The 27,304-nt window shown below is 52.7% G+C and overlaps 4 protein-coding genes and 2 non-coding genes across 12 annotated transcripts in view; 2 read left to right on the top strand and 4 right to left on the bottom strand.

The window, feature by feature from the left end:
- Nucleotides 1-11,860, top strand: part of DNMT1 (DNA methyltransferase 1) — a 51,357-nt gene extending 39,497 nt beyond the window's left edge. For 3 of the 7 annotated variants that reach the window (XM_061422086.1, XM_061422087.1, XM_061422093.1), the window contains 7 exons: nucleotides 257-423; nucleotides 807-984; nucleotides 1,674-1,869; nucleotides 2,182-2,345; nucleotides 2,473-2,589; nucleotides 3,358-3,448; nucleotides 11,028-11,860. In XM_061422086.1, coding sequence (XP_061278070.1) covers nucleotides 257-423; nucleotides 807-984; nucleotides 1,674-1,869; nucleotides 2,182-2,345; nucleotides 2,473-2,589; nucleotides 3,358-3,448; nucleotides 11,028-11,152 — 1,038 coding nt within the window. In that variant the 3' untranslated portion in view covers nucleotides 11,153-11,860. Of the gene's footprint in view, nucleotides 1-256; nucleotides 424-806; nucleotides 985-1,673; nucleotides 1,870-2,181; nucleotides 2,346-2,472; nucleotides 2,590-3,357; nucleotides 3,449-3,842; nucleotides 4,202-9,307; nucleotides 9,920-11,027 lie in introns of those variants that run through there. The other 4 variants (XM_061422091.1, XM_061422089.1, XM_061422090.1 and 1 more) reach the window with 2 other exon arrangements.
- Nucleotides 11,861-15,630: 3,770 nt separating this feature from the next.
- Nucleotides 15,631-20,290, top strand: EIF3G (eukaryotic translation initiation factor 3 subunit G). Its single transcript, XM_061422084.1, has 11 exons — nucleotides 15,631-15,740; nucleotides 15,889-15,935; nucleotides 16,524-16,607; nucleotides 16,716-16,804; nucleotides 16,954-17,013; nucleotides 18,189-18,293; nucleotides 18,395-18,584; nucleotides 19,319-19,426; nucleotides 19,545-19,681; nucleotides 19,768-19,874; nucleotides 20,166-20,290. The coding sequence occupies exons 1-11, from the start codon at nucleotides 15,721-15,723 to the stop codon at nucleotides 20,179-20,181; spliced, it is 963 nt and encodes a 320-aa protein (XP_061278068.1). The 5' UTR covers nucleotides 15,631-15,720; the 3' UTR covers nucleotides 20,182-20,290.
- A 75-nt stretch (nucleotides 20,291-20,365) lies between these two features.
- On the bottom strand, nucleotides 20,366-23,134 carry P2RY11 (purinergic receptor P2Y11). Its single transcript, XM_061422082.1, is given in 3 exon segments — nucleotides 20,366-21,439; nucleotides 21,442-21,672; nucleotides 22,819-23,134. Coding segments are annotated over 3 exon segments (1,098 nt in total). The 5' UTR covers nucleotides 22,847-23,134; the 3' UTR covers nucleotides 20,366-20,600.
- Nucleotides 23,135-23,215: 81 nt separating this feature from the next.
- On the bottom strand, nucleotides 23,216-27,256 carry PPAN (peter pan homolog). Its single transcript, XM_061422079.1, has 12 exons — nucleotides 27,150-27,256; nucleotides 26,891-27,061; nucleotides 26,272-26,373; nucleotides 26,026-26,076; nucleotides 25,546-25,716; nucleotides 24,850-24,926; nucleotides 24,553-24,660; nucleotides 24,321-24,444; nucleotides 24,154-24,232; nucleotides 23,920-24,049; nucleotides 23,680-23,846; nucleotides 23,216-23,589 (listed from the first exon to the last, which is right to left on the bottom strand). Exons 1-12 carry the CDS (start codon nucleotides 27,165-27,167, stop codon nucleotides 23,372-23,374), a joined length of 1,416 nt encoding a protein of 471 aa, XP_061278063.1. The 5' UTR covers nucleotides 27,168-27,256; the 3' UTR covers nucleotides 23,216-23,371.
- Nucleotides 24,738-24,812, bottom strand: LOC133252231 (small nucleolar RNA U105B). The gene has a single exon (XR_009737854.1). It is a non-coding gene; the product is annotated as a small nucleolar RNA U105B (small nucleolar RNA).
- On the bottom strand, nucleotides 26,151-26,235 carry LOC133252223 (small nucleolar RNA SNORD105). Its single transcript, XR_009737848.1, has one exon. It is a non-coding gene; the product is annotated as a small nucleolar RNA SNORD105 (small nucleolar RNA).
- Nucleotides 27,257-27,304: the final 48 nt, after the last annotated feature.

Genomic DNA, 27,304 nt, shown 5'->3' with positions numbered 1-27,304 from the left:
TGGCAGCCCACTCCAGTATTCTTGCCTGGGGGATGTCATGAACAGGGGAGTCTGCTGGGCTGCAGTCCATGGGATTGCAAAGATTCGGACGCAACTGAAGCAACTTAGCACTAACACTGTGGTTTAACTAAGGGCTTGTCTGGGTGAGCTTCACACCGGCCAGCTGCTCCCCAAAGTCAGATGCCACGGACCCCAGCCCTTGGACCAGCGAGTCAGGGTGCCCGCTGACTGTGCATCTCTGGTCCTCCCCGCATAGGCTGGTCAGTACGGCGTGGCCCAGACTCGGAGGCGAGCCATCATCCTGGCTGCAGCCCCTGGGGAGCCACTCCCGCTGTTCCCGGAGCCGTTGCATGTGTTCGCACCCAGGGCCTGCCAGCTGAGCGTCGTGGTGGACGACAAGAAGTTTGTCAGCAACATCACCAGGTAGGAGCCCTGCCTGCCCGTGGTCGTGGTGCCGGTGAGGCTCGGGGGAGCAGGGTGGTGCCGGGGGACCTCAGTGACAAGGCCTGGGCCCGGAGAAGGTGTTAGCGAGGAGCAGTGGTGTGGGGTCCAGTGTGCCCCCAGAATGCTCTGCCCCCTGGGCTCATCCTGCCCGAGTACCCTGAGTACAGGGCCACAGCCAGAGCCCACACTCTACACAGGGTCTGAGGAGAGTGCTGCCCCGGTGACCTCGGGTAGCCCTTTGACCGCGAGTTGAGGTCCCCTTTTCTGGAGAAGATGGTGCCAGTCGTTGGGGATAGCAGCTGTAACTCAGGTGACAGTAGCTGTGTGTCCCAGAGGTGCCAACCCTCCATGCTTTGCTGCAGGTTGAGCTCGGGTCCCTTCCGAACCATCACCGTGCGGGACACCATGTCCGACCTCCCTGAGATCCGGAACGGGGCCTCGGCACTGGAGATTTCATACAACGGGGAGCCCCAGTCCTGGTTCCAGAGGCAGCTCCGGGGCTCGCAGTACCAGCCCATCCTCAGGGATCATATTTGCAAGGTGACCAGAGCAGGCCTCCCTACAGCTGCCTGTTGGTGACAGAGCTGCGGGTGGAGCCCAGCCTGGCTGGGGGAGCTGATGTCTGCACCTCCCCTTCCACTCCTTCTGCTCTTGATCCCTCACCGGTAGACCAGCGTTATCTCAGCCGGCCCCCAGCCTCACCACCTCACCTCCTCCTGCTTCTCCTCTTACTTCCCACACTCTCACCACCACCACCCTCCCCCACCACAGTACTTGGCCGTGGGAAGTGTTCATCAGAGCTTATTACTCTGAAGTAACAGGTCTAGGAAGACCTCATACTCTTTTCCTAGAATAGGTCTGGAATGGCCACTGTCTCCCACTGCGTCCCTCACCACCCCTGTTCTCTGGGAGACCGCAGGGCTCCCCTCCTCTGGCTCCACCTGTGCCACGCAAGCTCCTCCCAAACCCTCCCTGCACTTGCCGGAAGCCGCCCCTTCACCCGTGCTCCCTTATTCCACATCCCCGCTCTGGAGATGTCAATGCACGTGTATGACTCCAGGCTGTGCACTGGGGTTACTGTCAGTCTCCCCCAGTGAGATACAAGCCCCTGGGGACTCCTAGTCGCCTCCAATGTGCCCAGTGCCCACCATGACAGCACCCAGCCCCCATGGTTCCTGCTTGGGTGCTCCCCGAACTGGGCGACAGCCGGGCCTGCTGTGCTCCTCCAGGACATGAGCGCCTTGGTGGCTGCCCGCATGCGGCACATCCCCCTGGCCCCGGGCTCGGACTGGCGTGACCTGCCCAACATTGAGGTGCGGCTCTCTGACGGCACTCTGGCCCGGAAGCTGCGGTACAACTACCACGACAAGAAGAACGGCTGCAGCAGCAGCGGCGCCCTCCGTGGGGTCTGCTCCTGTGTGGAAGGTGGGGCACCCCCTCCCCGTGCCCTGGCCTCTGGGTATGGCTTCTTCCTGCTTGGTGCGAAGCTTCCGGCCCCCTTAGGGTCTGCAGCCATGCGGGGGGCTCAAGGGAAGGGGCACGGTCTCAGGCTTTCTCAGCAGGAGGTGCAGGGGCTCAGGAGCCCAGTGGCCCTGAGCTGGGTGCAGACCCACCAGACCTGGGTGTCCCTGCTCTAAATAAAGGCTGCTGAAAGCAGGGCTTATAGGGAGGCTCCGCCCGGTGGACTGTCCTCACGCCCCGCTCCCACGGCCCCATCACAGCCCTCTCTCCCTGCAGGCAAGCCCTGTGAGCCTGCGGCCCGACAGTTTAACACCCTTATCCCCTGGTGCCTGCCCCACACTGGGAACAGGCACAACCACTGGGCCGGCCTCTACGGGCGTCTCGAGTGGGACGGCTTCTTCAGCACAACTGTCACCAACCCCGAGCCCATGGGCAAGCAGGTAGGTCTGCGGGCCCCTCGGGCCTGGTGGGGATGGACTCGCTGGCCAGGGCCAGCGTGGGCTTCCGGTGGCACGGTCGTAGGTGGTCGCCTCTCACACCCTCCCCCACCATGCTTCTCGCCCCCAGGGCCGCGTGCTCCACCCCGAGCAGCACCGAGTGGTGAGCGTCCGGGAGTGCGCCCGCTCCCAGGGCTTCCCCGACACCTATCGGCTGTTCGGCAACATCCTGGACAAGCACCGGCAGGTCAGTGGACAGACGCTGAGGTGGGGCCGGCTGGCAGCTCCCACGATGCAGGCCCGTCGAGAGGGAGACCAGGGTGGGGTGGGTCCGTGGGGAGCTTGGCTCACACGGTCGCTTCTGAGGGGATGCTGAACCCCCACAGCTGGTTGACTGGCTGGCCTCAGTATTCCCAGGAGGGTGGTGGTAAGAAGCGGGTAACCCGCCATCCCTGGGGCCTTGGGTCCTCATGGGTCAGGCGGAATCAATAAGTGTGTGGTTGCTGTTGACAGCTGAAGGAGATTTAGCCCAAAGGAAACTTCCAGCACATCACACAAAGCAGGCTGAGCGTGTGGTGGTGCAAATTCACTGTTTTGTCACTAAGCATTGAAATGAACCAGTATTTCCTCCTGTTCCTCAGAGTACTAGTTTTGGCTCTTAATTAAGGTGCATCCGAGTAATGCAGGTGCATGGCTGGGGTTACAGCGAGACTTTCCCATTTCACACCACCCTCACCCCCCTCAACATGCTGTTCTCCCAGAGTATCAACTTTCAGCCAGAAGTGAGACCTGGTGGCTTTGTATCTGGATTCTAAGATTTTCTAAAGCCCTTTAAATCCCCTTTCTCTGGCTGATTCTTGACCCATCAGTGTTTGGGGTGGGAAGAGGGTCCAGTGGAAGGGCTTTGTAGGCCTCTGTGAGCCTGAGGCCAGGGACCCAGTGCCCCGGTCTGAGTGGAGGCTGGTGCTGACTCCAGCCATGCCAAACCAGGTGTCGCCCTCCTTCCCTCCTGCAGGTGGGTAATGCTGTGCCGCCGCCACTGGCCAAAGCCATCGGCTTGGAGATCAAGCGCTGCATGTTGGCCAAAGCGCGCGAGAGCGCCTCAGGTATGGTGGGGGCGGACTCGGCAAGGGTGTGATGTTCTGGGGCGACCCACCCAGTGGCCTTGCGTCTCTCTCAGGGTTGCTGTGAGACTGAGCAGGCAGGCGGGTGGGTAAGTGGACAGGCACTGGGGCCCGGTTCTGTCCTGTGGCAGAGTCTGGCTCGGCTGGGACCGTGGACGCTAACCCAGGCAGTCTTAGAAGCCTTTAGGGGACACCTGAGTAGTGCTCAGTCTCTCTGAATGTTGATACAGAGCTGCCACAGGTTCTTACCTGGTCATCCTTTAACATCGACACCTGGGTATTAACATAGCTCCTGATTGATGTACCTGTCGTACTTGTCTGTTGCTTACTGTAGCATACGTTCCCTGCAGTGACTCTCCCTTTTATTTCCCTTCAGCTAAAATCAAGGAGGAGGCTGCCAAGGACTAGTTCTCTCCTCCTATCACCCATGTTTCTGCCACCAGAGATCCCCAACGTGCACTGATATTGTTGTATTTTTCACATGTCAATCAGTCAGTTCAGATGTGTCGTATGCGGTGTTTGTGGCCTTGGCTGACATGAAGCTCTTCAGTGAGATTTGCCTATCGGCTAATTTGACTTAGTGATCAAACTGTGCAGTACTTTGTCCATTCTGGATTTTAAAAGTTTTTTATTACGCATTATATAAAATTTACCACTGTATGAAGTGGAAATTAAGACTTTATGTAGTTTTTATATGTTGTAATATTTCTTCAAATAAATCTCTCCTATAAATCACCCTGGGTGGCGACTCACAATTTACGAGGGACTTCTGGCTGCCTCTCCACTGAGGCAGGATGAGAGTGGGGTCCTTAGTGCCAAGTGTGACCCCACAGAGGTGTTGGTCTGAAGTTAGATCGCTCCATGTGTATTTGGGGTAGAGATTGTGATTCGGTGCTGGCCAATAACATGCAAGTAGAACTTGCTGGTGGTGTTTTTAGGAAAGCCTTTTATTTATTTATTTTTTGGCTACACTGTGAAGCATGCAGGGTCTTAATTCGCCAGCCAGGAATCGAACCTGCATTGGGAGCATGGAGTCTTAACCACTGGACCACTGGGGAAGTCCCCAGGAAGCCTTAGTTGGCCTTCCTCGTGGCCTTGTATCTCTTTGGTCTGGAGTGGGCTGTGATGCCTGGCAGTGTAGTGACTGTCTTGTGACCACGAGGCCAGAAGCCCCACACAACAGATGGTGGCACAAGAAGAGAATCATCAGTTGGAGCCCTGGCCTGCCACCCCCAGACAGACCCTGTATTTACTTAAGAATCTGTTAGGTGGACTTTCCATGTTTTCAGCCTGACTGAATTCTAAGAGGAACAAACCTTTTCTTTGGCTCATCTTTGGGAAAGACCTGTATAAAATGACAATGAAGCAGAAGCAGACAAACAAGTGTCACTCACCAGCACAAACCCCAGAGGGCCACTGTTAAGACGTCAAGTAGCACGTGCCCCACCTCTATGTATTCAGGAGGGTACTTGGTGGCGCCTCTACTGGAACATGCCCTGCAAGTCACAGGTGCCTTAATCACAAGACTAAAGGACTAGAGAGCGTTCAAATGTGAGATCCATTCAGCTCCTTCATAAGTAGTCTGGCTTCCCTGGTGGCTCAGTCAGTAAAGAATCTGCCTGCCAATGCAGGAGGCTCAGGTTTGACCCCTGGGTGAGGAAGATCCCCTCAAGAAGGAAATAGCAACCCACTCTGGTGTTCTTGCATGGAGAATCCCCATGGACAGAAGAGCCTGGTAGACTACAGTCCATGGGGTTGCAAGAGTTGGACACGACTTCACGACTTAGCAACTAATCTACCACATAGTAAGTAATTAAATGTTTTATCTTCCTGCTGTTGTAAACGGCACCATCCTTGGATAGACTCTTCCATTGTGTCACAAAGGTCCGTCTAGTCAAAGCTATGGTTTTTTCCAGTAGTCATATAGCTGTGAGAGTTGGACCATAAAGAAGGCTGAGCGCCAAAGAATTGATGCTTTCGAACTGTCGTTCTGGAGAAGACTTGAGACTTGCAGACCTGGGACTGCAAGGAGATCAAACCAGTCAATCCTAAAGGAAATCAACCCTGAGTATGTATTGGAAGGATTGATGCTGAAGCTGAAGCTCCAATACTTTGGCCACTTGATGTGAAGAGCCCACCTCATTAGAAAAAACCCTGATGGTGGGACAGATTGAAGGCAGGAGGAAAAGGGGACGACAGAGGATGAGATGGTTGGATGGCATCACTGACTCAATGGACATGTGTTTGAGCAAGCTCCGGGAGACAATGAAGGACAGGGAAGCCCGGTGTGCTGTAATCCATGGGGTCACAGTCGGAAATGACTTAATGACTGAAAATTTAATTCTGTCAAAGCTCATGACAGACTTGAGGGATTTTAAGCCTTTTTTTGTGTTTGTGTACAGTTCAATGGCATCCAATACAATCACTCTGTTGTAGGACCATCACCACTGTGTATTTCCAGAACATTTTTATCATCCCAAACAAACTTCATAACCACTAAATAACAACCCCTCATTCCCATCTCCCCCCGCCCAGCCCCTGGTAACCTCTACCCTATACTTTCTGAGTTTCCCCATTCTAGGCATCTCATAGAAATGGGATCATAGTTAGCCTTCTGCGTCTGACTTCTTTCACTCAGCAGAACTCTCTCTGGGTTCATCCGTGTTATAGCGCTGGTCAGAACTTCCTTTTTAAGGGTGAATGACATTCCCTCGTATGTATACACGTTTTGTCCATCAGTCTGTCAATGGACATTTGCACTGCTTCCACCTTCTGGCTATTGTGAATAATGCTGGAGTAAACGCTGATGTACAAGTATCTCTCTGAGGTCCCGCTTTCAAGTCTCTGGAGTATATACCTTGGAACAGAATTGTTGGATCACAGGCTACTTCTATGTTTAACTTGTTGAGGAACCAGCAAAAACTTTTTTATAGCAACTGTACCATTTTACATTTGTGCTAGCAACACACAGATGTTCAAATCTCTTTACATCTTTGCCCACACTTGTTACTTTTTGTTTCATAAATGCCATCCTAGTAGTGTCTCGCTGTGGTTTTTACTGGTTTCAGGTTTATGGTGTGTGTGTGCGTACATGTTCATTTTAATTTTTTAAAATTGTGAAATACATATGATGTAATTTTCCACCTTAACCATTTTTAAGTGTGCAGTTCAACGGCACTAAGTAATTTCACACTGCAGTTACATCAGTACCATCCATCTCTAGAACTCTCTTCATCTTGTGAAACTGAAACTCTGTCCCCATTAAACACCAATTCTGAAGGCTGGGGGAAGGATGGATTGGGAGTCTGGGGTCAGCAGATGCAAATGATCATATATAGGATGGATAAACAAGGTCCTACTATGTAGCACAGGGAACTATATTCAAAAGCCTGTGATAAACCACAGTGGAAAAGAATATGAAAAAGAATATATACATGTATAATTGACTCAGTTTACTGTACAATAGAAATTAACAATACTGTAAATCAACTACATCTCACGTCTTCTGTTTGTTTTGGTTTTTTGGCCATGCCCTGTGGCTTGCAGAATCTTTTCTTAAATTTTAATTTTTATTGTAGTATTGTGAAAGTTGCTTAGTCGTGTCCAACTCTTTGCCACCCCGTGGACTCTCGCCTGCCAGGCTCCTCTGTCCATGGGATTCTCCGGGCCAGAATAGTGGAGTGGGTTCCCTTCTCCATGGGATCTTCCCAAACAAGGGATTGAACCCAGGTCTCCCGAATTGCAGGCAGATTCTTTATCATCTGAGACACCAGGGAAGCCCAAGAAAACTCAAGTGGGCAGGTGGCTTATCCCGTCTCCAGGAGATCTTCCCAACCCACGGGTCAAACCCCCGTCTCTTATGTCTCCTGCATTGGTAGATGGGCTCTTTACCAGTAGCACCTCCTGGGAGGCCCTCAGGTCACCACAGAACATTGAATAGTTCCCTGTGCTGTATAGTAGGCTGTCATTAGTTATCTGTTATACACAGTAATGTATATATGTCAATTCCAGTCTCCCATTTCATCCCACCCTCTTCTCCCCTTGCTATCCGTAAGTTATCCTCTATATCTGTATCTCTATTTCTGCTCAACAAATAAATTCATCTACCATTTTTCTAGATTCCACATAGAAGCATTATGTACAATATTTATTTTTCTCTTTCTGACTTACTTCACCCTGTATGACAGTCTAGGTCCATCCACATCTCTGCAAATAGCACTATTTCATTCCTTTTTATGGCTGAGTAATATTCCATTGCATACATGTACCACATCTTCTTTATTCCTCTGTTGATGGACATTTAGCTTTCTTCCATGTCCTGGCTGTTGTAAATAGTGTTGCATTGAACACTGTGGTGCATGTATCTTTTTGAGTTATGTTTCTCTCTGGGTGTATGCCCATGACAGCTTGCAGAATTTTAGTTTCCTGACCAGGGACTGAATAAACCTGGGCCCTCAGCAGTGGACCACCAGGGAATTCCCAGAAGCTCCTTCCTTTTAAAACTGAATAATATTCCACTGTATGGATGGACCACATTTTGTTCATTCATTCATCCATCAATGGACACTAGGGTTGCTTCCACCTTCAGGCTAGTGTGAATCATGCTGCTATGAATTCGGATGTACAAACATCTGTTCAAGGCCATACTTTCAGTTCCTTTCTGTATATACCCGGAAATGCTGGGTCATATTTCTATTCTGTAGTCATTCTATTTCTACAGTTTTGAGGACCCATCATACTGTTTTCCACAACAGCCAAGTTGTGTTTTTGTTTTTTTATTTTTTGACTTCACCCCACGGCATGTGGGATCCTAATTCCCTGATCAGGAATTGAACCCACATCCCCTGCATTGAAAGATGGAGTCTTAACCACTGGACCGCTGGGGAAGTCCAGATTGTTTTGTTTTTAATGAAATGCTTATTCAAAGCACAGATGAAGACTCTTTGTCTTTCCCGCCTGCTACTTCCTCAGACACAACCATGATGAAAGTGTTGCTGTGTTTCCTTCCTGTCTAGGTTTTTCCACTGTTACCACATGTTCCTAAACTCAGTTATTTTCTGCATCTTTAAAAAACATTAGGTTCATCTATTCTACGCCTATCTATCGGCAACCTGTTTTTCTCAAGCACGTTTGCAATTTTCAAACAAAAGCAAGCTATAGAAAAAAAGATGACACTGAATCCCACAATGGCCAAAACGAATGGTCAGTACTTGTTTCCCTTTTTGTGTCACAAGGAAGCTTTTCTAACACCGCATCATCGCCACAATGACCACGATCACGCACATATGTAATGTGTCCACACTGACGTGCCATCATTTGCAACTACTAATTGAAAACTAACACAAACAATCACACAACCACTGATCTACCACTGACTATTCCAGCACTGGTTCCAGTGCTGGGCAAGCATGCAGCAATCACACAGACCAACATCATCCCCAGCAGTCTCAAGAACAAAGTGAGCAGACAAACTCCACAAAGAATAAGGGGATTTTGAAAAGCAAGAAATACTACAATCAAAATAAAGCAGAGAACATGGGGACTTCTCTGGTGGCCCAGTACCTAAGACTCCATGCTCCCAATGCAGGGGGCTCGGGTTTGATCCCTGGTCAGGGAACTAGATCCTGCATGCTACAACTCGAGATCCCACATGCCACGACAAAGATAGAAAATTCCACTTGGCCAAATATGTAATTTTTTTTAAAAAACAATCAATTGGGATGGTCTGACTCTGACTCTGATCCTTAATTTGTTCCTTTCCAGATTTTATTATTAAAATGCACACATGTATGTGCAGCTGGACTTTTTTCTAAAGATCTGGCTCTTTTTTTTTTTTCCAAGGATAGCTGGACTTTCTACTTGTATATTTGCCTATGTCATCAACTGCCCAGATCAAGATGCAGAAAATTCCCTTCACCTGCCTGGCACTGCAAGCTGGTTCCATCTCCATTAAGAGATGATCACAGATGATTTGTTACTATGGGTTAGTTTCGCCTGTTAGAGAATTTCACACCAGTGGAATCCTACGGTGTCTCTTCATTTGTGTCTGAGACGTGCATCCGTGTCACTATCAGTCATTTGCTTCCCTTTATTGCTACATGGTCCTCCATTGTAGAGATGGAACAGTTTATCCATGCCTCTGCTGATGGAGTTCTGAATTCTGTTATGACCTGCATTGTGTCTCCCACAAAATTCATATGTTGAATAACCCTAGTACCTCAGAATGCGAATATATTTGAGGATAGAATCTTAAAAAAATGTTTTAAAGATAAATAAAATGAGGTCATTAGGGTGGGCCCTAAGCCAACAGGCCTGGTGTCCTTATAAGGACCATGTGAAGACACAGGGAGAAGACAGCCATCCACAAGCCAGGGAGATAGGACTCAGAGGACATTTTGATCTCAGACTCCCAGCCTCCAGAACTGTGAGAAAAGAAATGTTCATTGTTTATGAGCTCTTCAGTCTGGTATTTTGTTATGGCAGAAACAAATTCAAATGATTCCCAATTTGGGCCATTGTGAATAAGTCTGCTGTGAATGTTCATGTGCATGTCCTAATATGTGACCTTTTGTGGATGTGTGTTTCTGGTGCTTTTGAAGAATACCAAGAAGTGGAATTCCACCTATGAGCACCAGTGAGTCCCTTGAAACTGCTGCCAAATTTCTGAGTGGTGCCACACCCTGAGTGTCCACACTCCCCTCCTGACGCCCTCTGTAGAGTTCCTTCCACTCTTGTCTTTTTTTTTTTTTTTTTTAATTATTTTTATTTTGGGCTGCACTGGGTCTTCACTGCTGTGTTCGGGCTTTTCTCTAGTTGTGGTGAGCAGGGGGCTCCTCTGCAGTGGCTTCTTTCGTGGGGCACAGGCTCCAGGCATGTGAGGGCTTCAGCGGTTGCGGCTCCCAAGCTCCAGGTGCGCAGGCTCAGTAGGAGCACAGGAGTTTAGTGTTCCACGGCATGTGGGATCTTCCCAGACCAGGGATCAAACCCCTGTCCCTTGCATTGGCAGGCAGATTCTTTCCCACTGGACCACCAGGGAAGTCCTGCTCTTATCTTGGCTGCTGTCCTGTGGAGTCTCTGGGTGTGGACAGAATGTTGGTGTGGTGATAAAGGACCACAAGAATGGCTCAGGGACTTCTTTTCCATCCAGCCTTGGACTCAGGCTTCTCCCCACTGTCCTATGCTTCCCTTGGCCCCCTTTTATTATCCCTTAGAAAATACCTGATTTGAAAAAAAAATACATGTTCAATGTTTAAGAAAAAGTTTTCCAGGGATTTCCCTGGCAGTCCAGTGGTTAAAACTCTGTGCTTCCACTGAAGCGGGTGCAGGTTCGATTCTTAATCAGGGAACTAAAGTCTCATATGATGTGTGGTGTAGCCACCACATAAATAAATAGAGAACTAAAAAGAAAATTGTATTCCATACAGAAAGAATACTGCGATGGAAGTACAAGCAAACCTCAGAGATGTTGCAGGTCTAGTTGTAAACCACTGCAGTAAAGCAAATACCGAAATTAATCGATAAAGAAAATATGAGTCACAATTTTTTTTTGTTTGTTTTCTAGGGCATATAAAAGTCATGTTTGGGGGATTCCTTGATGGCTTAGTGGTAAAGAATCTGCCTGCCAGTGCAGGAGACACGGATTCAATCCCTGATCCAGGAAGATCCCACATGCTGCAGAGCAACTAAGCCCGTGTGCCGCAACAATTAAGTTTGTGCCCTAGAGCCTGGGGGCCACAACTGCTGAAGCCATGGAGCCCTAGAGCTTGAACTCCGAAACAGGAGAAGCCGCTGCAATAAGAAGCTTGGGCACTGCAACTAAGGAGTAATCCCTGCTGTCCACAACTAGAGAAAAGCCCAAGCAGCAACAAAGACCCAACACAGTCAAAAAGAAATACATTTTAAAAATAAATAAGAGTCATGTTTGGACTTCCTGGCGGTCCAGTGGTTAAGGGTCTGCCTGCCAGTGCAGGGAAGTGAAGTGAAAGTCACTCACTCATGTCTGACTCTTTGAGACTCCAGTACAGTCCATGGAGTTCTCCAGGCCAGAATACTGGACTGGGTAGCCTTTCCCTTCTCCAGGGGATCTTCCCAACCCAGGGACTGAACCCAGGTCTCCCACATTGTAGACAGATTCTTTACCAGCTGAGCCACAAGGGAAGACTGCCAGTGCAGAGAACAGGGGTTCAATCCCTGGTCCAAGAAGATTCCACATGCCGTGAGGCAACTAAGCCTGTGAGCCACCACTACTGAGCCTGTGCTCCAAAGATCCTGCTGTGCAACAGGGGGAGCCACCACAGGAGAAACCCCTTTGGCCGCAGCTAGAGAAAGCCCTCACAGTAATGAAGACCCAGCGCAGCCCAAAGTAAATAAAATAATTTTTTAAAGTCATGTTTACACTATGTGTATACGTGTGTATGTGCTCAGTGGCGTCCAGCTCTTTGTGACCCCAGTGGGACTGTAGCCCACTAGGCTCCTCTGTCCAGGGCATCCTACAGGCAAGAATACTGGAGCGGGTTGCCGTTTTCTTCTCCAGGGAATCTTACCAACTCAGGGATCAAACCCACAGCTCTTACATCTCCTGCATTGGCAGTTGGATTCTTTACCACAAGCGACACCTGGGAAGCCCTATGTAGTCTATTTAAAGTGCACAATAGTATTATGTCTAGAAAAAAAAAAACTTTTAATTTAATAATACTTTACTGCTGCTGCTGCTGCTAAGTCCCTTCAGTCGTGTCCGACTCTGTGTGACCCCATGGACTACAGCCTACCAGGCTCCTCCATCCATGGGATTTTCCAGGCAAGAGTACTGGAGTGGGGTGCCATTGCCTTCTCCGAATACTTTACTGCTAAAAATGCTAAATAAACATCATCTGACCATGCAGGGTTCCCACCAACCTTCAATTGGTAGGAAATCTATCAAGTGCAATGAAACAAACTATGCCTATAAAGATGAGGCCAAATCGAAACACCCAGAAGCATCAGTGTTTAGTGGTTAAGGTCCTTCTGGGTAGCCAGAAATGGGCACAGTTTTCTCTAACAGGGGTGAAGCTCGTTGGGCAATATTTAGCTAATCCCTTAGTCATGACAGTTGTGCTGTTTTCAGTTCCAACCCTTTAAACCACATTGCACTGGGCGCCTTCTTATAGCCAGTTTAGGGCACTTGGATGTATATTTCCTTAGGCCCCTTCTAGAAGAGGACATGCAAATTTGTGAATATGAAAAACATGTTAAAAGGACTTCCCTGATGGTCCATGGCTAAGACTTCAAGTTACCAATGCAGGGGGTGGGGGATGGGGCCGGTTCGATCCCTGGTCAGGGAACCAGACCCCACAAGCGGCAACTAACAGTTTGCATGCTGCAACTAAAGATCCCACATGCAACTAAGACAGGCTGCAGCCAAGTAAGGAAATACAAAAAAAGAAGAGATTTAAAAAACATATTGTATATACATTACATCTCGCATATGTAACATAGGGTGTGTGCTATATATTAACATGAAAAATATAATTTTATAGTTTATGTATATGTTTACATTTAAACCAAAAAAAAATCAGATGGTAAAAATTTTAATTAAAACAGCATTTAAAAAATAACCTTCTCTTTCCCGATGGCTTCCTCTCAAAGCATTCTCTCAGCAACAGTTTGATAATTCTGTTCCTAAAATAGCTTGAATGTATCTACATATCTATTATTAAAGATATACAAAAATTGGTTCCTATAGCATATGCCATTTTATACCTTGCTTCATGTTCTTTTCTTGGATGTATTTTTAACATGAACTCAAGTAGATCTACTTCCTTAAGGACTGAATAGCATTTAATAGATTACAGCATAGCATGTCTTTTTTTCTTTTAATATTTATTTATTTGGCTACACCAGGTCTTAGTTGCAGCATGCCAGATCTTCCCTGACCAGGGATCAAACCCAGGCCCCCTGCATCGGGAGCTCTGAGTCGTAGCCACTGGAGCACCGGGGAAGTCCCAGCAGCATAACACGTCTTAATCTATTTAACCAGCCGCTGTTAAGGGACAGATAGGAATTTCCAGTTTTTGCTGTCATGAACAGTACTGTTTGGATAGCTTGTTCTCACATCTTTACATACATTCCCAGGTTTTTCTCACAGGTTGAATTGTCAACTGATTCAAAGGAAAACACGTATGTGTACTTAAGTTTTAGTAGATATCATCAGTATGCCATCTGAAGAGTTTGCATAATCTCACTAACAAAGTACAGGAGTGTCTTTTTCTCTGTATCTTTGCTACCACTGAGTAATATCAAATTTTTACAGTTTTGCCCAACTGCAACTTTCATTGTTTGGATTTTGCATTTCTTGAAGTAAACTTTAGTGAGTTTGCACAAATGTTTCTTGACCCTTTGTACAAACTTTATAATAGATTCATCTGTTGTCAGACTGCCCTCTTTTTTTTTTTTTTTTGGTGGTGCCTCACAGCTTGCAGTCCTAGTTTCCTGACCAGGAGTTGAACCCGTGACCCCTACAATAGAAGTCTGAAGTCCTAACCACTGATTGTTACTGTTGTTCAGTTGCTAAGTCTTGGCCGACTCTTTGTAACCCCATGGACTGCAGCACGCCAAGCTTCCCTGTCCTTCATTATCTCTCAGAGTTTGCTCAAAGTCATGTCTACTGAGTCAGTGATGCTATCTAACCATCTCATCGTCTGCTGCCCTCTGGACCACCAGGAACTCCCAACCACTCTCTTTATTTACTTATTTTCCCAGCCTCCTTCCTGGTCTCCTGCTAATTTATTCCTTTCCACCCTATCCTCTACAGGCTTCTAGAATAATCTTTCTCACAAGAAAATCTGGTCACATTGGGTGACCATTCAGAACATGTCAGTGCCTCACCCACACCCCACATCCTGCAGGATAGAGAGCCTATGCTGGGAATTCCATGGTGGTCCAGTGGCTAAAACTCTGTGCCCAAGATACAGGGGGGCTGGGTTTGATCCCTGGTCAGGGAACTAGTTCCCACGTGCCACAGCTAAGACTCTATGCAGCCAAATAAATAAAAATAAATATTTTTAAAACCTTATATATATATATATATATATATATATATATATATATATATATAAAAGAGACTACGATCTTTAGTCTAGTTTTTAAAGTCCTTTATAATCTGGTTCCTATCGGTTCCAAATACCCACAAATTGAGCGCTTATCAAGTGTAGACACCCTGAGGGTGCTGGGGACCCAGAAGTGAACGAAGCAGGCAAATGTCTTCCTGCAGCAGTCTACAGCAGTTTTTACCATTTTTTTCATTATCGTCCCTCTAAAAGAGAAAAATGGAATTATCTTCAATTTAAATCAGTGTTAATCTAATTACATTTAATTTCTCCCTAACAATAGAAATTAAATGTTTAGTAATAAGATTTTGTCTGGGAGGGTTGGCTTTGGAGGGCCACAAGTCATTGTCATCTCCAAGTTGGTTTTTTTGTTTTTTTGCCACAGAACAATTAATTTTGGTCCCCTTGGGAGTCATATCACTCCCACTGAGAATGCATGCGGTAGAGGGAAAGCTGGACAATAAGCAATAAATTAAAGAAAATGGAAAAGATTATATCAGGGAGCCAAGAATGTTACTAGGAATTCCCTGGTGGTCCAGTGGTTAAAACTCTGCACTTCCACTGCAGGGCCCAGGTCTGATACCTGGTTAGGGAATTAAGATCCTGCAAGCTTTACCGTTCGGAGGGGAAAGAAAGAAAAAAGTTACTCAAAGAGGGAGAATAGTAAGGGGGTGACTTGATATCTTGGTCATTTGAATCAGGAAAGTTCTTTCCAGACAAGGAAGACCAGTTTTGGTTTCTTCAGCTGAAAAATGGAAACGATAATTTCCTCCTCACAGTTCCTGCAAACAGTAAGAGCTATATAATTGAGCTTATTGTCATTATTTTTAATTTTTTAAAAAAGGTAAATGAAAAGGTCCGGTGGTTAAGACTCAGTGATCCCAATGCAGGCGCTCCTGGTCCAGGAACTAGATCCCACATGCCGCAACTAAGACCCAGCGCAGCCAAATAAATAAATAAACAAGATTTTAAGGTAAATGAGCCGAGCCTCTATTCAGCTATTAATAGGAAGATACCAGGGCCCAGCCTCTCACACAGCCGGCACCTCTACCTCCGTCCGTAGGGGGCGCTGTGGAGTGCTACGGCTGCTCTAGGCAGCGGAACCGGAAGTCTCTGTCACCTCTTACTTCCGGTCTTTGGCCCAGGCTTGGGCTGCGTGGGGATTTTGTAATGCCGACCGGAGACTTTGAGTGAGTCTGGGGCCGTGGAGGGGGTTTGGGAGGCAGATTAGGTGTGGGGGGCGGTCCTAGAAGTTAATATGGAGCCTAGGTACGTCGAGGCCACGGGAGCCGTGCCTCGCCTCACTCATCCCTCCTTTTGACAAACTTGTCCCCGCAGTTCGAAGCCCAGTTGGGCGGACCAGGTGGAAGAGGAAGGAGAGGACGGTGAGTCTACCTTGTCGCCTCGGGTCACCGCAGCCCGGCCTCCCCCCGCCGCTCCCAGGCCGTCACTGCTGCCTGCTCTGATCCTCCACCCTGGCACCGCCGTCAGACCCTGCATCTCCCCTCACGGCCAGCCCCTGCCCCGCGCCACTCTCATCTGGGCCAGCCTATCTCCAGCTCCATATGTTCACCAGCCAGCCCATCTTCTAACGTGCCACCGCACAAGTCCTTGATGCCAGCACTTCCGCTTCCCTACTCTGGGGAGGAAATTTTAACAGCCACACTCCTGTCTTTGTATTAATACTATTGCCCGGAGGCCTATGGCCCTCCCCTGCCCTCAGGCCAGGGATCCCCTGTGCTTCTCATTGCTGGAAGTTACTACGTGCCACCTCCGTGTCCCTGGATGGCTATCCCAAGACACTTCCTGGCCAGTCCTCTGCCCTTGGTCCCGCCTTTCTCAACTCCTGGTGCAGGCATCATCCCAAAGGTCCCTTGATTTCAGCTTGGGAATTCCTGTCCCTGCCCACCCCTACCCCACCCCCCCCCCTCCCGCCCACAGCTGACCCCTGCTCCCTCCACTCCCTGTCACAGACAAATGTGTCACCAGCGAGCTCCTCAAGGGGATCCCCCTGGCCACTGGGGATACCAGTCCAGAGCCTGAGCTACTGCCGGGAGGTGAGTGACCGACTTCACTCCAGCCCTGGGCCGTCTCTCTCCCCAGCCTCCTTCCTTCTGGTCCCTCTTACCCAGGGCTCAGTTCCTTTGTCTCTTCCCCTCTCCCAGCTCCACTACCGCCTCCCAAGGAGGTCATCAATGGAAACATCAAGACAGTGACGGAGTATAAGATAGATGAGGATGGCAAGAAGTTCAAGGTGAGGCTGGGGAAGAGGTGGGAGCCCTTTGCTTGAGGGGCACTTGGACTAGGAGAGAGTGATGTGTTGGATGTCTTGATGAGGAAGATCTGCTGGCTCTAGGAACCTTGAGGAGCAGAACGCCCAAACCTTTCCCCTCCTGTCCACAGATTGTCCGCACCTTCAGAATTGAGACCCGGAAGGCCTCAAAGGCTGTGGCAAGGAGGAAGGTAAGACCCTTCTCCCCCTGTCTTGGGGGCTCCTCCAGGGCTGACTCAGAGTAAAAATAGGAGTTCTTTTCCCCATTGCCTTCATTTTTAGAAGTGGGGTTTAACTGTTTGTTAAACAGTTCCCTGGTGGCTCAGTGGTAAAGAATATGCCTGCAGTGCAGGAGATGCTGGTTTATCCCTGGGTCGGGACGATACCTTGGAGAAGGGGATGACTACCTACTTCAGTTTTCTTGCCTGGAGAATTCCATGGACAGAGGAGTCTGGTGGGCTACAGTCCATAGGGTCACAAAAAGTTGGACATGATTCAGAGACTAGTGCTTTTTTGTTTTTTTCTAATGTTTTGGTTGCACCACACAACATGTGGGATCTTAGTTCCCTGAGCAAGGCTTGAACCCACGCCTCAGGCATTGGGAGTGCGGAGTCTTAACCACTGGGCCACCGGGGAAGTCCCCTGTGTGTACCTGTTTTGTTGGAGCAGAACTGAGGCCTGTGTGCAGTCCGTGGGGGGGCCCTGAAAAGTCCAGCAGGTGCAGGAGTGGGAGCGGAGGGGTTGGTTCTTACTTCTCCTGGCTTGTCGCCTGGGAGGAACAGAGCCAAGCCCTCCTGTGAGGTGGTCGTAGCAGCAGGAGTGATGGCAGTAAATACATTTTGTATGGTTACCTACATACTCTGTGTTAGACCCAGGTGCTTTGTGGGGAGTATTTTCTCGTTCAGTCCCCCTAGCATTCCAGGAAGGTGTGGGGGGAGCATTGTGGTCCCTTATAGGGGAGGATGCCGAGGTGCAGGTTGTTTAAGGAGCTCAAGGCCCCTGGAAATCTGGGTGATCCTGCACACCCCTGAGTATCACTCAGTGGGAGCTGGTCTGTTACCTGCACAGCCCCTGCCAGGGGTTGTTGGCTCTGGGCCTGTTTACCCCTGAGCTTCAATTCTCTCATCTGTAACATGAGGCTGAGAGCTGCCCCTACTCCTGGAGCTGGCATGAAGCTGGGGCCTGACATGCCCTCAGGGAACAGAAACTGTCGTCATCACTTCTCCAAGGAGCATTTGAGGAGGGCGGTGAATAGGGTTCAAGACCCACCCACCCTCAAGGTGGCTCTTGTTAAGTCTAGGGTGCAAATGGAGGGGGTCCCGCTTGTCCTTGCCCTGACCTGTCCCCCATCCTGCCTTGAGCTCAGAACTGGAAGAAGTTTGGGAACTCAGAATTTGACCCACCGGGGCCCAACGTAGCTACCACCACAGTCAGCGATGATGTATCCATGACATTCATCACCAGCAAAGAGGTAAGTGGGGTGGCTGGCAGGGGGAGCCAGTGGCCAGGGTGTTACTGGAGGCACCGGGGGAGCGGCTGCCCCTTCTGAACTGCCCCCACCTGCCCTGCCAGGATCTGAACTGCCAGGAAGAGGAGGATCCAATGAACAAGCTCAAGGGCCAGAAGATAGTGTCCTGCCGAATCTGCAAGGGCGACCACTGGACTACCCGCTGCCCCTACAAGGACACGCTGGGGCCCATGCAGAAGGAGCTGGCCGAACAGCTGGGCCTGTCCACTGGCGAGAAGGAGAAGCTCCCCGGAGGTGCCAGGACCTTGGGATACGGCTGGCAGGCTTGGCGGTTGGGGGGAGGAGTGGGAGTGGAGCGCAGGAATTGCGTGCGTCTCTGGGAGTCGCGGGTCCTCACCTGGGGTCTGGACAGGACCACCGCCGTTGGTGGTTATTGCCTCCCACGCAGCAGCAAGGCTGTGGCCACAGCCCACGTTGGTCTGTGGGAGAGACTGCAGGTGGGCGCTCTGCTGGTGACGCCACCCGTCTCTTGCCGTTGGGGTTTGTGAGAGCCTCTAGTGAGCACGGCTGCAGGCGTAAGGACGTGAGTAGTTAGGGGAGAAGGCTGTTCTCTCAATGTGTCTGTCCTGACTGGAGCTTGCTGTGTGTGTGCACACACACACACTGGAGTTCTATACTTGTGACTCGTGTGCGCAGCCACTTGTCACCTGTCCCCGGGACGGGAACCTGGGGGCTGTTGCTACCCTGTGTACTGTCTTGCTGTGTGTGAGGCTGGGCGTTTTCTCATGGTGCGTTCTCTCACTCTTCCTGTGCTGCTAGGAGGCAGGGCATGTGGGTGGGTCAATTTCCTGGACGTGACCTTTAAGTCCTTTTAGTCCTTTTAAGACCTTTAGCCCTTGAGAGATCCCCCGGATGCCTGTGGTTTGAGAGAGAGGGTGCTTGGGGCTGGATCATGGCCACAGCGGCTAACATCCTGGGCCAGGCCTGTGCCGGGGGAGGCTTGACCTAACCTTGCTTCTGGTCCCCAGAGCTGGAGCCTGTGCAGGCCACTCAAAACAAGACTGGGAAGTACGTGCCTCCGAGCCTGCGCGACGGGGCCAGCCGCCGTGGGGAGTCCATGCAGCCCAACCGCAGAGGTGAGGCGGGGAGGGCATCCCAGCGCCGGGCTGATGCGTGGGCGGGCACCCCTTGTACCCTATGATTATCCCATGGGTGGGGCCGGCCCCTCACTGACGCCTCTCCTTGCCTGCCCAGCTGATGACAATGCCACCATCCGTGTCACCAACCTGTCTGAGGACACTCGTGAGACCGACCTGCAGGAGCTCTTCCGGCCCTTTGGCTCCATCTCCCGAATCTACCTGGCAAAGGACAAGACCACCGGCCAGTCCAAGGTGGGCCAGCGGCCGTGGGGCGGGGTGGGGTCCTGACTCCCAACTGTGCCCCGAGCGTTGTCCCTGACCCCCACTCCCTCCCCCAGGGCTTTGCCTTCATCAGCTTCCACCGCCGCGAGGACGCTGCGCGTGCCATCGCTGGGGTGTCCGGCTTTGGCTACGACCACCTCATCCTCAACGTCGAGTGGGCCAAGTAAGACCTCTGCCCTCCACCGCCCCTCGTGGCATCGTAGCTGATGCTTGGGCTGACTGTGGGCCTCGCCAGGGCTGTCCCGGGGCGTGGGTCTTTGGCTGTCCTTTGCTTCTCGTGGAGGGCCCCACACCCCAAGGCCTGTCTGGCCCCTGGTGTGCTCCGTGCCCCGTCCCCCTCCTCCCCGTTGAGTTCATGTTGTGTATGTAAGATGAGTGGTGGTCCTGGGACTCCCTAAAGGGTCTAGAGCTCCCCCACTTGCCATCCTCACCCACCTCATGCTTCCCTTTCTAGGCCATCAACCAATTAAGCCAGCTGCTGCTGTTGCTGCTCAGCCCCTGGCCCCGGGACCCTTCAGTGACAGAAGTCAGCCTCCTGGAGCAGGGGATTTCAGGGCAATAAAAAGTCTTTAGTCTCTAGCCTTGTGCTGTTACATTTATTCCCTGATGTCAATCACACTGTTGTGGGTGGGGCCAGCTCCCCCCCCCCCGCCCAGTCCCCCCCATCTTGGGTTTGCTCCATGGCCCTCCCCAGGGTGGGTGCTGTGAGTGGAAGCTCCTGCAGCTCTGGCATGGGTGCCCCCTAGTCCCACTGGAGGCCTTTCTGTGGGGAGGAAGTAGGGGCTCCTGGCCTGTCTGGGGGCTCGGGGCCGGAGGCCTGCTCTCTGCCTCCATTCTGCTGCCGGGTTCCAGCATCTTGTGACGAGGAGGGGGCTGAAGACGGGCCAGGTCACGGGCTCAGCTCGTGGGACTGGAGCCCTGAGGTTTGGGGGGTGGCTGTGACGTTGAGGGGCAGGGCTTGGCTGGAGCACGTGGTGCTCTTTGGGGTCTGTCCCTGCCCGCAGCATTGGTGGCAGCAGTCCAGGCTGGGCACCACAGCCATGTAGAGTAGCGGGTGGATGCAGATGGCTAGGGGCACAAGGCCTCGTGTCACCTGGTGGGCCAAGTACGTCCTTTGGGCCAGTGCCTTCTCAGCCGCGGCCTCACTCGTAAAACCTGGGCAGAGGGCTAGCCAGCGCAGCTGGGCATACACGTTGAGCACTGCCGTGATATAGTAGGGCACGTAGGAACTGCCATAGAGCACCGTCACCTGCAGCTTGTCGGCTGCCGTCATGCCGTGGCTGTGCTGCACGGCCCGCCCCAGGGCGCCGTAGGCTGCCAGGGTGAGCAGTAGCGGCAGGCCACAGCCCAGGGTTGCCAGCGCCAGGCTGTAGACCCGGTAGGCCTCAAGCTGGCTGTCACCTGCTGTCCCCAGGCACTTGGTACAGGCCCCCGGGTTGGCCACAGAGCACTGGCCTGGGCGCTGGGACTCGCTCAGGTGAGAGAAACTGAGTGTGGGGGCAGCGAGCAGGACCGCCAGCACCCAGCCAGCGGCGCTGACAGCCCAGGCGTGCTTGGGCCGCAGTTGGCTGTGGGTGAAGAAGGGGTGGACGATGCCCATGTAGCGGTTGAGGCTGATGCAGGTGAAGATGACGCTACCCAGCAGGTTGCAGGTGAAGAGGAAGCGCTCCAGGCGGCAGGCAGCCTCCCCGTAGCGCCAGTGCTTGGGCGGGTAGATGTAGGCAGCCGGGGGGGCAGCGTCAGGGCCTAGAGCAGGTCGCTGACCGCCAGCTGGGCCGAGAAGATCATAGCTGGGGGCCAGGGGTGCTGCTCCCGGCTGCAGAAGCGGTAGAGGGCCAGGCTGTTGCCGGCCAAGGCCACCAGAAACTCAACTACCAGCATGGGCCACAGAAAGCCACCTTGGAGGCCACTGAGGACGCCATCTGCAGCCTCCGAGAAGTTGACTGGGCACTGCGTGTCACCTGTGAGCAGAGGGTGTGGCACATCAACCCTGTCCCTCACTGTGGCTCCCGCTGTGACACCTTTACCTATCGTGTGCCAGGAGCCCCTTGTGGGATGTTTCCAGAGTGCTTTTCCACACCCAGGAAGGCGGGTGCCAGCCACAGGACCTTTGTACAGAGGGACTCAGAGGCCAAGGAAGGTTAGAAGCCCAGAGTCCATTAGGCGTGTCCTGGGGCAAGAACCAGGGATGCACACAATCTGGCATTGACCACCAGAGCCATCAGGGCCTGGGGCGGGGAAGCAGGAGCCCCCCCACATCCCTCTACAACTCGGTCCCACATGTCAGAGTCTGTCCCCCCAAGTGTCACCATCTACCTGGATCAGGAGTCTGGTCCACCTTGCTGTCCCTGCTCCCACCCTCATCATCCATCTGTCCTCACAGCCTCCAGAGTCAGGTCACAGCCATACACTCCCAGACTCTCTCCCTACCTACCTGGAAGAAAAACCAGTGCTCATCTCTTCCTACTATGCCTTGAGGGAGCTACTCCTCCCACCCCCACTCACTCATTTCCAGCTCTCACCAACCATGGTGTTCTGGCTGTTCCTTAAGGCAGAACCTACCTCACGACCTTTGCATTGGCTGATGCACCAGGCATCCCTGGAGGTAGTCCCCCTCACCTCCTCCTCGTCTCAAGTCCTGAGATGACCCTAACCTGGCGACTGCTCCCCGTAGTCCCCTACCCTGCTTATTTTCCTCCACAGCTCTATCCCCATCCATATGACCACTGTAAGGAAAAGCCCCAGAACTTTCCCTCCTGAGGGTAGAAGTGCCCTGCTCCTGGCCTCCCATGCCAGCACCCGGGATGCAGCAGTGTAGGGGGGCTGAGCTCTGTAATCTATTCTTCACACACCCCACTCAGCCTCAGCTTTCTTAGGAATGTCCTGGACTCCTGGCCATGAGCTCTGTGCATGGATCCCTTCCATGACTCAGATGGCTCCTCCACTTTCACTTCTGCCTTCCTATCCCATCCCTCTGGTCTGGGAGGAAGTGGGTCCAGCAGTGATTTTTCACCCATCTCCCCACCACCCTCTAGGAGCCGGCCACCTCCACCCCCAAGGCCCTCGATGTGCCCGGCTTCACTAGCCCGGCTGTGCTGGCCCCTCACCTGAGCTGTTGCTGGCTGAGGCCTGCATGGCCTGCCTCTGGGTCTGCAGCTGCACTGTGGCCTGTGCGGTGTGCTCCCTTCTGAGACACAAGCCGCTGGCCCCTCCCCTTCCCAGCAGTACCACCCTCAGCCCGCCAAGCGGGTCTGAGCACAAGCCTCACTACCACTTCCTGCTTCCTTCCTTCTGAGAGCACCCAACCTCCAGAGCTGGTTCATCTGCTATGGGGGCACTGGGTAGGCTGGGGAGGGGTCCAGGGCCCCAGGGCACCACAGGAGGGTCACACCTGTGTCACCCTGGCATATGAAATAAGGCCTTGCACATCCACTGCCCAGGTGCAGACAGAGGCCCAGGTGTGGAGCAAAAAGCAGGCCCGCCATTTCAAACGTAGACTCAGCCTCACGAGAAATAAATTTATTAGAGGGGAAAGTGGGAAAGCAGCTCTCCTTTATGAAAGGAAACCGAGGGCTGCGCCTGGAGGCCCAGGAGGGGAGCCCAGCACAGTGTCTCTCGGGCCCCAATCTGGGGCGTTCCATCTGCCACCCAGGCTTGGCCTCAGGCTGCTCTCTTCAGTGGCCGAGGTCGGCCTTGTCCACGGTTCCTGGCAGCCCCCCTGGGTCCCACCTTGGCCTGGGCCCCTGGGCCCTTGCCCTTGGCCTTGGCCTTTTGAGGCCTCCGATCACTGCCTCGGTCCGGCTTCCGTTCCTTCAGCCGCTGCTTCTTGCCTGGGGGCCCAGTGGGCCGCCTCCTCTTGGCTGCCTTTGGAAACATGTCTGTAGGAAGAAACAGTGTCAGGGCCACCAGGGTGCAGGGGCAGACAGGCCCGTGATACCCAGGTGCCCTGAGCCCTGTCTGCCACACACCTTCATCAGGTTCCTCGCCCACAGCCTGGCGGAAATACTCAGCCTCATCCTCTTCTTCCTCTTGCTGGCTGGTCCTCTCTGCCTCTGGCGGGGCCCCGGGGTCCTCTGCATCGCTGTCCCCATCGGCCTCTGCCCGCGCCCGCTTCATGCCTGCCAGGCTCTTCTTCCTGGAGGAGGGACATCGGTCAACGTGGCAGCCTGCACCTGGGACCCTGCCCCACCTGCCTGGTGACCACACACTTGTGAGCCTCTCGCTGCTCCCGCTTGCGCCGAACATTCTGGGCCTGCTGGTCCTGTCTCTGGGCCTTGAGCCGCAGCTTCTCCTCCTTGGCAGCCAGGATAGCCTGGAGCTCCTCCTCTGTTTTGTGCACTGAGCAGGAAGAGGTGGCCACTGAGCTCTTCATCCCCAAGGTCCAGGTGAGCCTGCCCATGACCAGACTGCAGGCCCCACTGTGCCCCTGGCCCCGTCCTCACCGAGCCTGTGGAACAGCACATTGCCCTCTCCGACCCCCTCTTGGATCTTGATGAGCTCCAGCGTCATCCGAGGCCCAATCTGGAGGGACGGTAGAGGAGGGGATGGGGTGTCAGTGCTTCCTCGGGGATGGGGGGAGCCACCAGGCCTGCTCCGCACTGGGCCTCACCTCTGTGAGCCGCACAGCGCTCTGCTGGGCCCGCATGTTGCCGCGCCCTGCCACAGCCTGCGGCAGTTCTGTGATGTTGTGCTCGCCGTCGGGCTCTGCCTCACTCTCCGACAGCCCTGCGCCCCTGCGTGGGGCACACAAGGGGCTCAGCAGGGGCTCCCTGGCTCCAAGGACAGCTTTGGGGTCCCCTGGAGTGTGGTGCCCCCCACTCCCCACCTCCAGCCCTCCTCACGTGGCCAGCAGTTCACTGATGTCCTGCAGGCGACTCATGTTGGGGAACTTCTCCTGGAGAAGCTTCTTCATCCCACGACTGGCACCCACAGGGACCACCTTGATGCTGCTGCAGGGGTTGGAGGGAGGCGAGGATGGGGGTCAGGAGCCAAGGGTCACAGGTCAGCTCCACCCTGCCAACCCTTTCCACAGTGCGTCATTTACTTTGAGACTGAGCAATCATAGAGTCTCAGCAGCTGTGCTGTCATCAGCTGCACATGGGGCCAGGCAACCCCTCCAATTCCCACTGAGAACTCACTAGTGACGGAAATCCAGCTCCTGGGAGTCAGGGTTGTAGTTGATGAGAAGGCAGCGCTTGATGGTGTTCAGGTTCACCTGGGAGAGAAAAGAGGGCATAGCACCTGGTGAGTGTTCCATGGGCCTCCCTGTGTGCTGGAGCCCCTGCTGAGCCCTGGCTATGGCCACACTCCAGAAGGGCAGCCTGGGTGCTGCCAGCACCGCAGGGACAGATGGGGTTGCAACTGGTGTCCACCGGCTACCCAGGGCTAGAAATCCAGCTTCCAAGGCCCGTTGAGGTTACCCACACTGGACTCCCTGATGACTAGCATCTAATAAGCCTAATTTGAGACCCACTGATGCCAGGGATCAGGAACCAGGGTTCTGGAGCCAGACGGATTTAAAGAATCCAGTCCTGCCTTCTTGTCCTTAGTATCTAACCTCAGACTAGTATCTTCACCTCTGGGAGCCTCAGTTTCCCTCTCTGTAAAATGGAACACACTACTTAACTTAGATCAGCATTCAATGAATGCACGCTTAGGAAATAAAATACCACGGACATTATTTTCCACCTGCCAGATGGGAGAGCATGAGTGGGTTTAGAACTCAGGACCCAGAACTCTCAGCCTTGGGGCTGGGAGGTGAAGAATGAGCCTGAGTGTGGTCCTTGCTGCCTGCTTCACCTACACTCACCTTCACCACACGTGAGCTGGCTCACCTTATGCACGTTGATGGAGGGGAACAGGTTCTGGAACATGGTGGCCATGAGCTTCACATGCATGCCATGGGGGCCAAAGCTGTTGAGCACCAGGAGGGGTGGGTGGGCAAACTGCTGCTCATGCATGCGGTGCCGGCGCAGCGAGGAGACCACATCACGCACCAACGTGTACTGTAGGGCGAGGTGAGGAGTGGGTGACCACCCGTCCAGCACACACAGCTGGTGCAATCCCCAAACCCAGCTCCTGCCCCTCGGAGACCTCACGTCACCTCTTGTGTTGTTGTGAAAATCACTCAGTCGTGTCTGACTTTTTGTGACCCCATAGACTATACACACAGTCCATGGGATTTTCCAGGCCAAAATATTGCAGTGGGTTCCCTTCTCCAGGGGATTTTCCCAACCCAGAGATCAAACCCAGGTCTTCTGGGTTTGCAGGCTGATTCTTTACCAGTTGAGCCCCATGTCACCTTGAGTCCTTACCTTGTTGATCCGGAAGGTTAGGGTGGGGCCTCCTGGGAGACGCATCAGTTTCTGCAGAAAAAAAGATCTGTGAGGGCTGAGGTGTATAATTCAGGAGCGGGGTTGGAGGGGGTGGGAAATGGAGACCACTGCCTATCTCTTCAGAGCGTTTACTTTGAAGCCAGAATCATGGCAGCTCAGAGGCACAAGGGTCATCATGAGAGCTGGCAGCGGAGGAGGGTGTGGGGAGTGAAAGCATCCACTCACAAAGTAGACGTTGGTCTCTGTTTTGCTCACAATCAGGAAGTGTGTGACCCCAAGGGGCCCAGCCACTGCTACACAATCTTTCAGAGAGTTTTTCTTCCGTATCTGGAAACAATGAAAAGAAAAATGGACAATCACAGATAACCTCTTATTAAGCAAAGCCTTTAAGCCTAACCTGTTATGCCATTTCTTGCATTTAACCCTTTAGAGAACTAGGGGGAGAGGGGAATGGAATGCTCTTGGTCTCTAGAGCCAATCAGACTTTAACCGAAGCTTCTGTCTCTTGACACTGCATCACCACATTTTTCAGAGGGCCCGTCTGAGGCTCAGCGAGGTTAAGTAACTTGGCTCGGGCCTTTGAGAGAAGCCAGCTTTGCTAACTCGAGTCCCCCTCTTAACCATCAGCCTTAGGCACTCAGCCAAGCTCCAGGCTGGGTGCATTCATCTGCTCGCCCTCGCTGCTGCCCCTCAAAGCCCTGAGAGGCAGGCACGATGGTGCCCATAAAGGTCCCTTTCTCCAGCCTGGGAAACTGAGGCCTCCAGCAGTTTCGAGGATGAAGCCACCCCCGCAGCTGAGAAGACGAGGCCCAGTGCGGGTGAAGGTGGGCTGGGTGATGCTGACCTGCAGGCGGGTGGCGGTGAGCGGCTCCATGACCCGCCTCAAGTCCATACTAAGCTGCTGGACGCTGCGACCCACGCGGCCCCGAGCAAACACGAACGAGTGCGGCTGCGCGGCATAGGCTTCGAGGTTCCGGAGATGGGCCTGGGCGCGCGCGCGCTTCTGGTGCCGGGACTGTGGGGACGAGAAACAAGAGGTTAGCCCCGCGGCCGCCGGCGGAACCCCGCCCGCGCTGCCCGCTGTCCTGGCCGCCGGGACTCACCCTCCCCGACTGTCCCATGCCGCCGTCCTTTCCACGAGGTCTCGTCTGCCGGCTGCTTCCGGCGCCGCTCCGCTCACTTCCGGCTCTGGCGAGTCGACTATGTGAGGCGCCGCGATGACGTCACCAATAGTGCATGCGCACCAGGTGGCGGGGGG

Source organism: Bos javanicus, chromosome 7 (assembly GCF_032452875.1).
Source record: "Bos javanicus breed banteng chromosome 7, ARS-OSU_banteng_1.0, whole genome shotgun sequence".
Taxonomy (NCBI): Eukaryota; Metazoa; Chordata; class Mammalia; order Artiodactyla; family Bovidae; genus Bos; species Bos javanicus.
The sequence above is the reverse complement of the archived record's forward strand: the minus strand, read 5'-3'. Positions and strand labels throughout refer to the sequence as shown.